General features: G+C 32.3%; 1 protein-coding gene across 1 annotated transcript; it reads left to right on the top strand.

Annotated features, from left to right (window-relative positions):
* The first annotated feature begins 7,855 nt into the window (after positions 1-7,855).
* On the top strand, positions 7,856-8,847 carry LOC106459689 (glycine-rich protein 5-like). Its single transcript, XM_022386219.1, has 2 exons — positions 7,856-7,867; positions 8,416-8,847. Exons 1-2 carry the CDS (start codon positions 7,856-7,858, stop codon positions 8,845-8,847), a joined length of 444 nt encoding a protein of 147 aa, XP_022241927.1.
* The last annotated feature ends 3,996 nt before the right edge of the window (positions 8,848-12,843 follow it).

Consider the following 12,843-nt stretch of genomic DNA (forward strand, 5'->3'; position numbering starts at 1 on the left):
ACTTATGTAAAAGTACATATGACGTTTTGTGAAAAATCTATACGTAATAGAGAAAAAGTGATATTTTCGGACAATAAAACCATCGTTTCCATTGGTTTTCGTATGGTAATCTATATAAAATGGCACCTCAGGTTTCTATAGAGCCACCTGGAAACGGTTTTAAATTAACTGATGATGGTAATTATGATATTGAAAATATAGAGTGAAGAAATAAAAAAGTGTGGAAATAATAAAACAACTCCTTTCATTTAATTTGGTGGTTTTTAAAATTTTGATCTTTCCTGGTGATGATAGGGGACAACATTATGTAGGGTAACGAAACCGATATATTTAATTATTAAGGATTTTAATTTTTGATGATTTTGGGTTATTTTTTTATGGTTTTGGTTATTTTCTAATGATTTTTGGCTATTTTTTGGTGTTCGTAAATTTTGGTAATTTTTTTACCTCTAAATGGGTAGTAGGATGTGTATATGATGTTTATGTGTTATTTGGAGGGAATGAAGTTTTTGGTTTGGTTTGATTCCCTACAGGTGGCGCTGAAATATTATATATATATATATGTGTGTGTGTATATATATACTACTGTCAATTTTACCCCTTTCCTCCAAAGTATTTAATTGTAGGCACGTGTCAATAAATAAATTATAGCACAAAAGTTAGAAAATTGTTTTACGTACTTAACGATTTACATTTTTGCATTCATGTGTTTTAAATATACTTATTAAAGTATGATGATATGCGTATTACAAAATTTTCAACAGTTTCTGAGAAGTTCGAGTTTCTTGTAACATTTCTTTCTCTGAAGAGCGTGGCAACCTCACGAGACATTGACGATCTCAAATAAGACTTCATTAAAATCAGCTTTGAAAAAAAACAAAGAACGAACTCGTCTAAGCAGATTCAATAGTCACCGGAGCTGTAAGTAATACCCTGAGAAAAAAAATCACATGTTGGGATGTACTAAATCTTTTTTTTTTTATATAAATAAAATGCAGTGTTCAAAGAGCGTCTGTCACTGAGAAGTCTAGCTAGACTTTGAAGATGAACTGCTAAATCAATCCCATCAACATCTAATGCAGTCCATTAAAGTTGTCTAGCTAAATCCATGCACTATTTTACTAGTTCCTTTTTGACTTACTTTAACTCCACACACAAAAACTGACATATAATCACAGAAAATTTTTAGTGTATACATAGCTCATAATTTCAGTAAATGAAATAATGATAATAATACAGTTCGCAGCAATGGTTGTCTCATTTTCAGAATCGTAACTCGTAAGGCGCTTCTTTCGTTTGACCTGTATTCCTGTATCTCAGGAAAATCTGCAACAACTGATAACATAGGCCTGCAATGGTTTTATTATCTTGAAATTTTTACATGCTCTACAGTAATTCCTGTACGCTGAATCCGAAAATGATATCCATTTTGCTGCATCACGTATAGATTTTTCACAAAACGTCATAACGCAATACATAAAAGAAAGACCACAACAAGTAGTTTTCAGACTAAAAGACGTAGATTTCATAAAAACAAATCAGGATGAATGAGGATGCATATTCGTTTGACATCAATGTTCTTCCCTTTTCTTCAGTTTGTTTCTATTTTTGTTAACAAACATAATAATAAAAAATGTTCATTGTCGTAAACGAAATACTTATTTGATCTAAGGGGTTTTCTCTTCCAGATTTGCAAAAAATCCCTACGTAATAGAAAAAAATGAATATTATTTTCGAAATCTACGTAGCTGAATTATGAAAAATTCGCTATTAAAACCAAAACAACTTTTATGAAGTCTAAATTCGTAGGCCTGTGTAATTCTTCAACAACTCTTTTAACACTTGTTATGGTATATTACCTTCTAAATAACTTTATCTATACTGAAAAAGGCCATTGACTAATTTGCTAACAGTATCAGTTCTCATAGTTGAGTTCTTCATTTGATGCTCACTAGATTTTTTTGTAAAAGCACATCATATCAAAGTACTAACAAAATAGAAAAATAAGAAACATGTATGGTGCTCTCGTCTGCTAATGATTCATCATCAGAATAGACTGCACCTTTTGTTGTATTTTTCTTCAATTTCACTGATGTTGCCCCTATTTAGTATATCGAATGTCGTTAGTTCTTAATTTTATATATATATTTAATTTTATTGATATAATGTTATTTTAAAGACCATTATGCATTGTTAGTTTAATATATGTATTTAGATCCAACTTAAATCTTTAAAGCTGGTCGAACCTCTTAAGATATTATTGGGATTACGGCTGTAAACGTCATTAACCATGACTCACGGTACACAACAGATGAAACAATGCTTTCTAACAAAGCTGGCCGAACCTCTTAAGATATTATTAGGATTACGGCTGTAAACGTCATTAACCGTGACTCACGGTACACAACAGATGAAACAATGCTTCCTCATCTTTATAGGTACTACTGGTTTCCAGGTTCATTCCTGGTTCCGTTACAAGTACATAGCTTGCTCTGATAGGAAGTTAATATTTATATACCTGTTGATTGGTGTCTAATTACTTTGCACTTTCAACTTGAAATTCTCTTCCAATGTCGAAAAGATCGATATTGACAAAGGAACTTCAAAATAGCTAATCTGACAGTTGATACTGCAAGAATAGAATACACTCTTAGAAGACAACTTAACTGTTTGTCAGTTGCAAGAATCTGTAGCATAGCCAGTACAAGGTTTAAGATGTAAAAAATGGCAACCACAAGGAAAGAAAAATGTCATCTTATTTATTGCAACAACCTAGGCTGCACGCCTTATATGAGCCTGCCATTTCCCTCTGCCAAATGTAAATCTATATTGCAATTATACTATTAAATACGTCTGATACTTCTGTTTACTTTGAATTAAAGTTCGAACTCTTCTGTCCACTGTATAATAACATTTCATCCAAAAATCTAATTTCTTCCATTTCATAAGGTATTCCATATGTAAACTGCTTTTCTTGTCAAAATATAGAGTTTTTTGGTATGTTTCTTGGCACGAGCACCGTCATTAGTTGGCCAGATTTTAATGTCGACAAATAATGTACAGAAAAATAAAGAACACTATATGCGTTTGAGGACTAACACAAGAGCACTGTTTCCAAATAATGATGTTTAATGCAATATTATATACATATTCATTAAGGAGGAATTATACGAAACAACCATTTGCAAAGAACAATGTTAACACACTGATCTATATCAATGACCAACATATTTTTTTTTATTTGCAATACACAACTTATTAGCAGTAATGTAATCTTTTAATAGAGAAGCTATAAGAAATAACTGTTCCAGAAAAACAAGGCAGCAGCAATTCTTCGAATCTATTGTTTTATTTTATATATGACTTATACGCGAAACTGTTTGTGAGTAACGTTGGAATTGTGGCAAATATGTAACGTATAATTACAAAGGACTTATTATTTATTATCTATTATTTATTATTTCCAATTATAATGTTGAAATTCGACGTTGAAGTTATGACAAGTGTTAATCATAAAACAGTACTTCAGTTCTGAGACAAACACGTATTGCCTCATTATATATATGTGTGTGTAGGACTTATATCAAACAATCATTTCTAGTAGTGAAGTTGAATCAATACACTGAATCTATGACAACATGGGCTACTACAGAAAACCTAGACGATATAACTGTTTCTGAGTAATAACGCCAAAATTAAACACCTTCTTTATTACAGATATTTAATGTTCATTGGATATTGCACGCGAATTTGTTATTCTTTGTAATTAAGAAGCTATGCAAATATTAGTTAAACGTACATTGTTAGACTTCACGAAACTCTAAAAGACGTAGAACAGGTTTTTGTATTGTTAAAGGAATTGTTTTTATATAGCCCAAAGATATTTTGGCACTTATTAATATAAGTTAAGAAGTCATGATAAACTTTTCATGGTTCAGAGGATTTGTTAACCGCAGGCATCATAAGTAAGATCCAGCAATATTTAATAACAAAAAATAACCGTACAAACAATGGTTTGTTGAGTGATAAGAAAACTTAAGCCAACTGTAATATCTTATTAATTCTTTAATATTTCATTTTAATTGTTAATACAAGAAATAAACAATGTTCCATGATTTCAGATTTTTATATTGCCTGATGACATTCGCTGGTTAATAAAAAATAGGCTCCCAACCTGTACTGGTTGATAAACGTTGAGAGAGAGGGAAGTAAAGGTGCTGGTTGTCTAGCCATTAGGCAGGTACTAAGAACTTCTGATTAAAAGTAAGCTAAGACTATAAATGCCCCCTAGTGGCACAGCGGTATGTCTGCGGACTTACAACGCTAGAATCCGGTTTTCGATACCCGTGGTGGGCAGAGCACAAGGAGAGCCCATTGTGCAGCTTTGTGTCTAATTACAAACAAACAAACAGGAGGAACATAATGGAATAGACCGCGAGAAAGCTAAAACACATTAGGATTAGAATGGGTTGAATTGGGTAGCTTCGCTTTTAACGACATTTCCAGTCTTACTCCTAATAATACCTCGAAAGGTTGGACTAGCTTAAAATAATTGAATTTTAAATCCATATGTTAAACTAGCATAGTGAAAACTAATTATCAAACAAAGCTTATTTTTCGACTATTTGTTATTGTGAAAAGTAGTTGATTCCTGAGAAAACAACAAAAAACAAAACAATAATATTGCAAGCTCCTACAGTATTGTACAAAATTCTAAACAGACAGTAGTTACGATTCCAGTGAGCTTGAATATATCGGACATTAACCTCAATCCTTGGCTGATTAGTAGTTTAACTTGTTAGGTACCAGAATGTGTCGTACTTAATGATAGAGCTAGATAACTAAGTTAAACTATTAATACATTATGTCTGATGACAATTCATAGTCATTACTACAAATATATATTTATCTATACATCACAATAGTTTTAGTTGTTCTTAAATGCAGTAAAGATTAAAATTTCCACTTTTGTCAATTAATTCAAGCAGTTTTGTACTGTTTTATTTAATTCTTTAAACAAAATGCATAATTTGAATATGTTCTCAAATGTGTGTCTTGTTTTTGTTTGTTTGTAATTAAGCACAAAGCTACACAATGGGCTATCTGTGCTCTGCCCACCACGGGTATCGAAACCCGGATTCTAGCATTGTAAGTCCGAAGACATACTGCTGTGCCATTGGGGGGGGCATCTGCGTGTTCACTAACACTAAGAATGATCTATTTCGAATACGAATTTAAATTAATATTTTTCAGAGAATGGTGAAAAACCTGTAAATAATATGGATACATATTTAGTGACACATTTTTTCTTGATAATATGGGCAACTTCATCACACATAGAATGAGTTGTAGTCCATTTAGTTAATAGATAGCTTAAAAACATCAGAATTATATTTTTATTAATAAAGACAATTGATATTATTTACCACTTAACAGTGCTAAAACAAATTGTCAAATTTATATCGCATATGCAAAAACAGAAATTCAACTTTAATGAAGTGTTACCAATGAAACCTTGGCTCGCGAACGTTTACAAAAAATATACATCCTCTGTTTGTTCGGAGGTAAACTTGAGGTTCTATAAAGTGTAGCTTTGAGCTTAAACAAACAACCTAAAAATGCAACCCACATACACTTGTATGAAGACCACATAACAAATTGTTAAGTTCTATAATTACAAACTCGTAAATAGCTCCACATTTTAAAAGCGAGAAGAAACACGAGTTTAACTTAAGTCCAATACAGATTCTTTGATAACTGAAACTGACCATTGTTGAAGAAATATTGCTATTTTGTACAGATGTTATAAGTCTTTTGTGTGTTAAATCTCGGAAAAATAAAGTGTGTTATGAAGTACTATTAGGCAGAAGCAACTGTAACTAGATAAAATCTGTCAGCTTAATTAATTTGTGACGTCAGCATAATTATGATATTAGTTCTTTCTAATTCTGGAATATCTCAGCTTAAGCGAGTAAAATTATCTACTTGCCAAAAGTAAACCCAGCTGTGAGATGCTTAATATAGACTTGGATAATTTATTTTAGTTATTTTATTTTCAAGTGTAAAATTGTGAGGCTAGATACTATTAATTAAGGAACTTAATGAATGTGAGACATTTAGTAATACTTTACATATCCTCACCAACTTATGGAAGCTATGACGTGTTCGCATTTCTGTTTATTTGTTCTAGATAAACCACGTAATTCGATATTTGTTACAATGATTTTCTCCTTTTTTTTTACACAAGCATTTGAATAGTACATTTATACCAGAAAGACAATTATTTCTCCAATTGAGCATAATGCGCGTGTTCCATGCAAGTGTTCATATCTGGAGCTGCAGACATTGTGGCAATTAATATGTATTAAGTAAAAACATACTTGTCATAGTCATACTTGTGTAATATACACCTTCTTGATGTAATCGTACTTTCTTTATTACAGAGGAAAGAAAAACTATATACGTTGTATAATACTTCTTATTAGATAAATAGTTAAAACATAAGTAGCTATTTCATTAACCTGGAAGTTTTCACAATATCAGATTGCTCAGTTTAACTTAGTAAATATAATTAGAATTTCCCCTGTTACTTAAGTGTGAAAGAGGATGATGTACATATAAATATATGTTAATGAATTAAAACCTCATGTATGTTGTTTACTGTAAACAATTATTAAACGTTCTTTTTTAATTGGAATACTTTTAAATCATTTGCATTTCTGACAACATTAATCACTTTATTGTTTTTGGAACCATACACTTTGCTCATTTATGGCTATTTTACTTTTTTCTGTACGTTAGTCTATTAATGAAATATTTTCAAAGTTAAAGCTTAGAGCTGTATATATTGTATAAGTATAGGAATTAATATTTGCATATGAAATTAAAAGACGTTTATAAGGCGCATGAGATATTAAGTTACAGGGTTTAGATGTTTAACTCAACCCCTTTGCAGTTTGAATTGCAATACACAGTTAACTCAATTTCAGTCAGTTGTGCCATTCAAAAATACAAGGACAAACAAACAAACTATAATATTTGTATCTGGCTACTGGTTTAGAGCTGCAAATGGAAAAACCCAGTCCTTTGACAATAATTACAGGATTATGCTTCTTCATGAGTGATGGTTCGTATTAATCAACAGGAAGCTATAATTACCGAGGCAATCATTGCATGAAATCAGAAAACTAACCGAACGAAAAAAGTTTCAGATAAAAAAAAAGATTGATTTTTCTCAAACGGTTGAAGTTGCTCAATTTTTGGAAATAAGAATGTCAAGTTTTTAAGAGTTGCTGGGAATTCCCAGTTTTATTCCACAACTAGAATATGTTTTTCCTTTCACTATGGTTTTTTATATCAGAGCATCATAATATAGAATGTCTGACTCTTGTTTCTGTTGTCAGTTAGAGGGTTGGAATCTGACTTAATATGCTTTAAAAGGCAATAGTAATTACCCTACTGTTAGCCTTGAAAACTGTATGAAAGAAACAACAACAATGTAACAAAGTAAACGAAATGTTCCACTTCTTTAGTTTGCAGACCAACGATTTTTTATGATTGCCTGGGAAGTGGTTCAGAAACATTAACATTTTCCAGACTTATTGAGTCATGTGATACTCTCTTTTGCCAAAATAAACGGGGGAAAACCACCTTTTTGAGAGTTACATACTTTTCACTTTTATAAAAGAAATTAAGTCATTTTTTGGGTCATGAAGCTAGATATTTTTTTATAATTTTTTAGGGTTTTGTCACCTGCATATATACATATTATATTAAATAGTCTGTGAAATTCAAACACGAGTAGCAAGAAGATCACAACAGAAAACTTCTCCATAAGCCTTTTCATACTGTTAAGATGAAAACGGAGGTAAGTGTTGCACGGTTAATTTTTACTAATTGTTATAACAAAACAATATTGGTTTAAAATCTTGCTTAAACTAAGATGCATACATATTGATGTTTTATACGGTATTTTACTTCATTTCAACTCAAGATTATCTATGAAAGGTAGACCTACAAAATCAATTTGAATCATGATAGTAAAATCAAGCAAACAGAAATTAAGAGCTAAGTGTTTTAATTGTTAACAACATCAAACAAACACAGATTAAAATTTTTATCTGTGAGTAGATTGAAGAAACCACAGATTAAGAGCTTTACTTAGTAACAGAATCAAACAGATAAAAGATTAAGATTTTTATCTAGTAGCAGAATCAAACAGAACATTAATTAAACGTCCTGCCATCCACTCTCCATCTTCCAAAGCCAGAAAGTGCGTGAAAATATTTTGCTTGTTTACAAAAAATATTATTTCGTTTTACGTAAAATAATTAATTATTATTATTTTTTTGTTATTCATGTTTAAGTTAATGATAGTAAATTGTACTACACCTAACGTTTAACTTTTTATTTTAGGTGGTGATTTTATTCAATCTTCTATTGGTAACTACAGTTTACAAGCACAATGTTTTTGCTGAGCGTGTAGGAGGTTACGTGAGACAGGGCCTTGGTGAAAAAGGTTATAGCAGTGTGTCTAATGGGCGTGAAGGTGAAGTCGTAAGTGGCTATGGAGGTTATAATGGCTATGGAGGATTAGGGGGCTTTCTAGGGAGGGGTGCTGGAGGAGGTTACGGATATGGAGGAGGTTTTGGATATGGTGTAGGAAGAGGAGGAGGTTATGGAGGAGGTTATGGAGGAGGTTATGGAGGAGGTTTTGGAGGAGGCTCTGGTGGCGGTTATGGTGGAGGTTATGGTTTTGGAGGAGGTTATGGTGTTGGAAGAGGTATTGGAGGAGGTTATGGTCTTGGATATGGAAGAGGTGGTTACAGAAAGACGTGTTGCGGTTAACATCCTATAGACAAGGAATCATTTAGTCGAACTGAATGTTTCAGGTGAGTAGAAAGTCAGGCATAGAAAGGGCTTTATAACTAAAAAGAACTGTGAATAACAGACACAAAGTACTATTGTTAAGATACATTTCAAATTCTTAGAACGTTAACAACATCAGAAACATAAACAATTTAAACAATATATAAGTATAAGGAGTCGAAAGTTAAAACCATGTTACTTAATTATCCTCTAACATACATAAAACCCAGTGTCTGTCACGTCACGCTTGATTTTTCGAAGTAGGAGAGTCATAAAGGCCTAGAATGCAGTTATTTAGATAGAATATTTCGATTACTTTTTGCCCATTACGATTTTAGTGACAGGGGTGCAAGTGTGTCGTGAAACTTTATAAATGTAGTGGGTGTTGGTATAATAAGCCTAAAGTAAAGACGTAGTGTGGGATCATCTAGTCTGGAGTCAAGTGCATAAAATTTATCATGAAAGTAAAAATATTGATTCAATTTTAAACTTAAATTGTTTCTGAATAAAGCTATTTTCTGTTATATCACCAACGTATGAATACTTCTTTAATCAACACAGACTGTAAATTAAGAAATCAACAAATATATTTCCAATTTTGTTGTCTATACATTTTATACTTTCAGTACATAGACTAACAACAATATTAGGTTATACTTTTCTTGCTAAGCAGCATGACATAAAAGCCATTGTTAGAATGTAGTGTTACCAAAACGCACTGGATTTTCTATATATTAAAAGTTGTTAATCTAACTGATTTTTACCAACAATTATTCTGTGAAAACGCCACGAATTCATTTCACGAATGATCTAATTTTGATTGGTTCACAAAGAAATTTACTGAAGTTTGGCTGCCTGGACTGCACTTTTCTGTCTCTTTGTTGGTCAAGCTTCATTTCGCAAAATTTATATATTTCAGTTAGCTATGAAATGTGAGTTTGGGGTATGCTATGGGTGGGAGTGGTGGTGGTAGTGCTTGCCCCGTCATTAATTTTTCATTAAATTAAAATATAAAATTTAAAAAATATATATTTTTCTAATATTTTATTTTTTCATTTGTATTATCATAAAGGGTGTGGTAAAACTCTGGTCTATAATTATAATTATAATTATGTTAAAATCAGCTGTCTTTAGTGTAAAATAACAATTAAAATAAACACAAGCACTTTCAAGAGAAAAAAGAAGTTAGAAAAGGTTACTTCATGATTTTTGTCTTACTACATCATTGGGGCCCGGCGAGTTCGAATCCCCGTCCCACCAAACATGCTCGCCCTTTCAGCTGTGGGGGCGTAATAATGTGACTTTCAATCTCACTATTCGTTGGTAAAAGAGTAGCCCAAGAGTTGGCGATGGGTGGTGATGACTAGTTGCCTTACCCCTTGTCTTTCACTGCTAAATGAGGGACGGCTAGCGCAGACAGCCCTCGTGTAGCTTTGTACGAAATTCAAAACAAACAAACTACATAACTGACACATCTTTTTCTCTTTTTACAGGGCTATCAGGAATTTCGGACTTCGATCCTGCTTATGTCTTATGTTGTTTTTTATTGTTGACAATCTTATGTCCTTTTTCTTTGGATCCTATTACTTGTAGATAGATATTTTTATTCAAAGCACACACAAAATATAAATAAAAAGGCCTACGCTTTTAAGTTACGAAAGGTCTGAGATAATAAAGAGCTTTGATATGAAGCTTGAGTAATCTTGTTTTTTATTCATTATACAACATACATTTCTTAAAACAGTTTAGAGTTTATTATTGTTCATACCAAAAATAAAGTGATACATTTTGAACATCACTAAAATATTGGAAATTGGTATATAATCTTAATAACGTTTTTCATTCTGAACAAGAAAACAAAATAAAATACATGTTTGAAAGTTTAAATACATTTTTTTCGACAAAAAGTATGCATTAAGTAAAGTATTCATGATGTCAGAAAAAACACGTGGGTTTAAGAAGTCTGGATACAAGATGATAAAAACCCTATAACCTATAACTGTTTTATCATGTTACTTTTGTTGAACATAAAATTATTTGCTTTGGCTTGACACTTACAAATTTTATCGTTGCTTAATGTGTTACAAAACAAAAATGTTTTTAAGAATATAGAGGGCGTCCAAAAATACTAATACTTCACTTAATACAAGATGATAAAACCCTATAACCCAAGCGCTTTCGAAAGGTGAACCTTTTTTCTTCAGGGGCAAACTGGGATTGGTGGTGTAATCGAAGGAGTGATATATAAAGGGAGTTGAGTGACGTTATGAAGATCATCCGGTTTTTCCAGGAAATTTTTAGTATATTTTCTCATTTCCGGTACAATGTAGCCGGCGACTAGAGCGTATTGTAAAAAAGGTGTTAGGGATATTTCGCTGTAGAATTGGCTAAATACATATATATAACTGTACTTAAGTGTTTAATTAAGGTGACACATGGAGAATGATTGAAAAAGAGATGTTAAACTAATCAATTTATATAAAGAGGTGGGGAAAATTATCTTAAATAAATAGTAAGCTTTAGGAAAGTTAGTGTTCACACTACATGAAAGAAATAATCAAAGAATATAAATTATTTTTCTGACAGAGACGTAACTAATGATCGGAGATCAGTGACTCCAGGATCTATATTAAATCCAAAAGGCCGAACAGTGTTTAAATTAGCGATCCAATAAGCTTCTTTTATTTCTCTATCAGCTTTAGTTTTGAATCCTGTTTTAATGCCGATTAGAGTAACATCGTTAATGGAATGACCAGGTTGGTTAAAGTGTTGAGCAACAGGGAGATCTTTTTCGGTGTTAATAGAAGATTTATGGTTGTTGAAACGTTCTCTAAGAGTTGTTTGTGTGTGTTCTACATATTGGTAATTGCATTCAACATTTTAATGAATTAACCAAACACCTATGCAGACTTAACCCCCAACTTGCTTTCATTAACCACACAAACATAATACCATTCACTAATTTTCTCGTACGAGATGGACTTCACTTCAACTTTTTGGGTATTTTTACCCTGGCCTCAAACTTCAAGTACTTTATGTCTCGTAACATTCTCCCATTCTTTCTTCCTGTTCTAAGTTACCCCAATCATCTCCTATTTCTACTTCTAATAGTTCTTCTACCCTTCTCTGTCCAAATTCTACATTTCTCCCTATCTCAGAAGCTACTAACATCCCACACAACAATACATCTGTCACTCAATCTACCCAACTAAACACTCATTCACTCTCTCACAGTGATCATCCAAGTTCTTCTTTAGGTTCTGCTAGGGGAATAAACACAAATCACACTTTCCACAAAACACCACATTCCACAAATAGCAACATTTTTTTTCTTATGCTTCTGTTGTACGTTCTTGTTTACCCACAAACCCTTCCACTCCCTTATCTTCAAAACTTCATCAAATCAATATTAGTGTAAACACTTCACGTGCCACACTACAATCTTCACCAGTCGATCAGTCTCTTGTATAATTACCTTTATTAGAACACATTAATCCTTCATCTGTTAGCATCAACTCTCACAATGACCAGCAATGCACTGTTTATACTTCGTCAATGTGTAATACACACTCTGAAGAAGACAGCTACCCCCATCTTCCTTCTCCTTAAACTTCCCCACCCTTCATCTCACAATTACAACGACTTCCTCAGATCAATACCTATCAACACTCAACGTGAACCAAGCGACGAGTCACTCAACTACAGCAGAAAACAACTATTTGAAAAATTTAGAAAACTCACTGAGAAACGCATAAGACATTATCAACATGCCAAGTCACTAGTGCATAACATAAAAAACTGAAACATACCCCAATCTCTCGCATTAAAAGCACGGATCACAATAAGAGCACATGATCAGAATTTCTGCAACAAGTGGCAACAGATCCTTGAAAACACCTCCTTAGAACTCTTGAATATCACTATAACCTTCTATCAAGATTCTAGATAAAGAAATTACCCACTATTATCACCTGT

The sequence above is a fragment of the Limulus polyphemus genome, unplaced genomic scaffold, assembly GCF_000517525.1.
Source record: "Limulus polyphemus unplaced genomic scaffold, Limulus_polyphemus-2.1.2 Scaffold648, whole genome shotgun sequence".
NCBI lineage: Eukaryota > Metazoa > Arthropoda > Merostomata > Xiphosura > Limulidae > Limulus > Limulus polyphemus.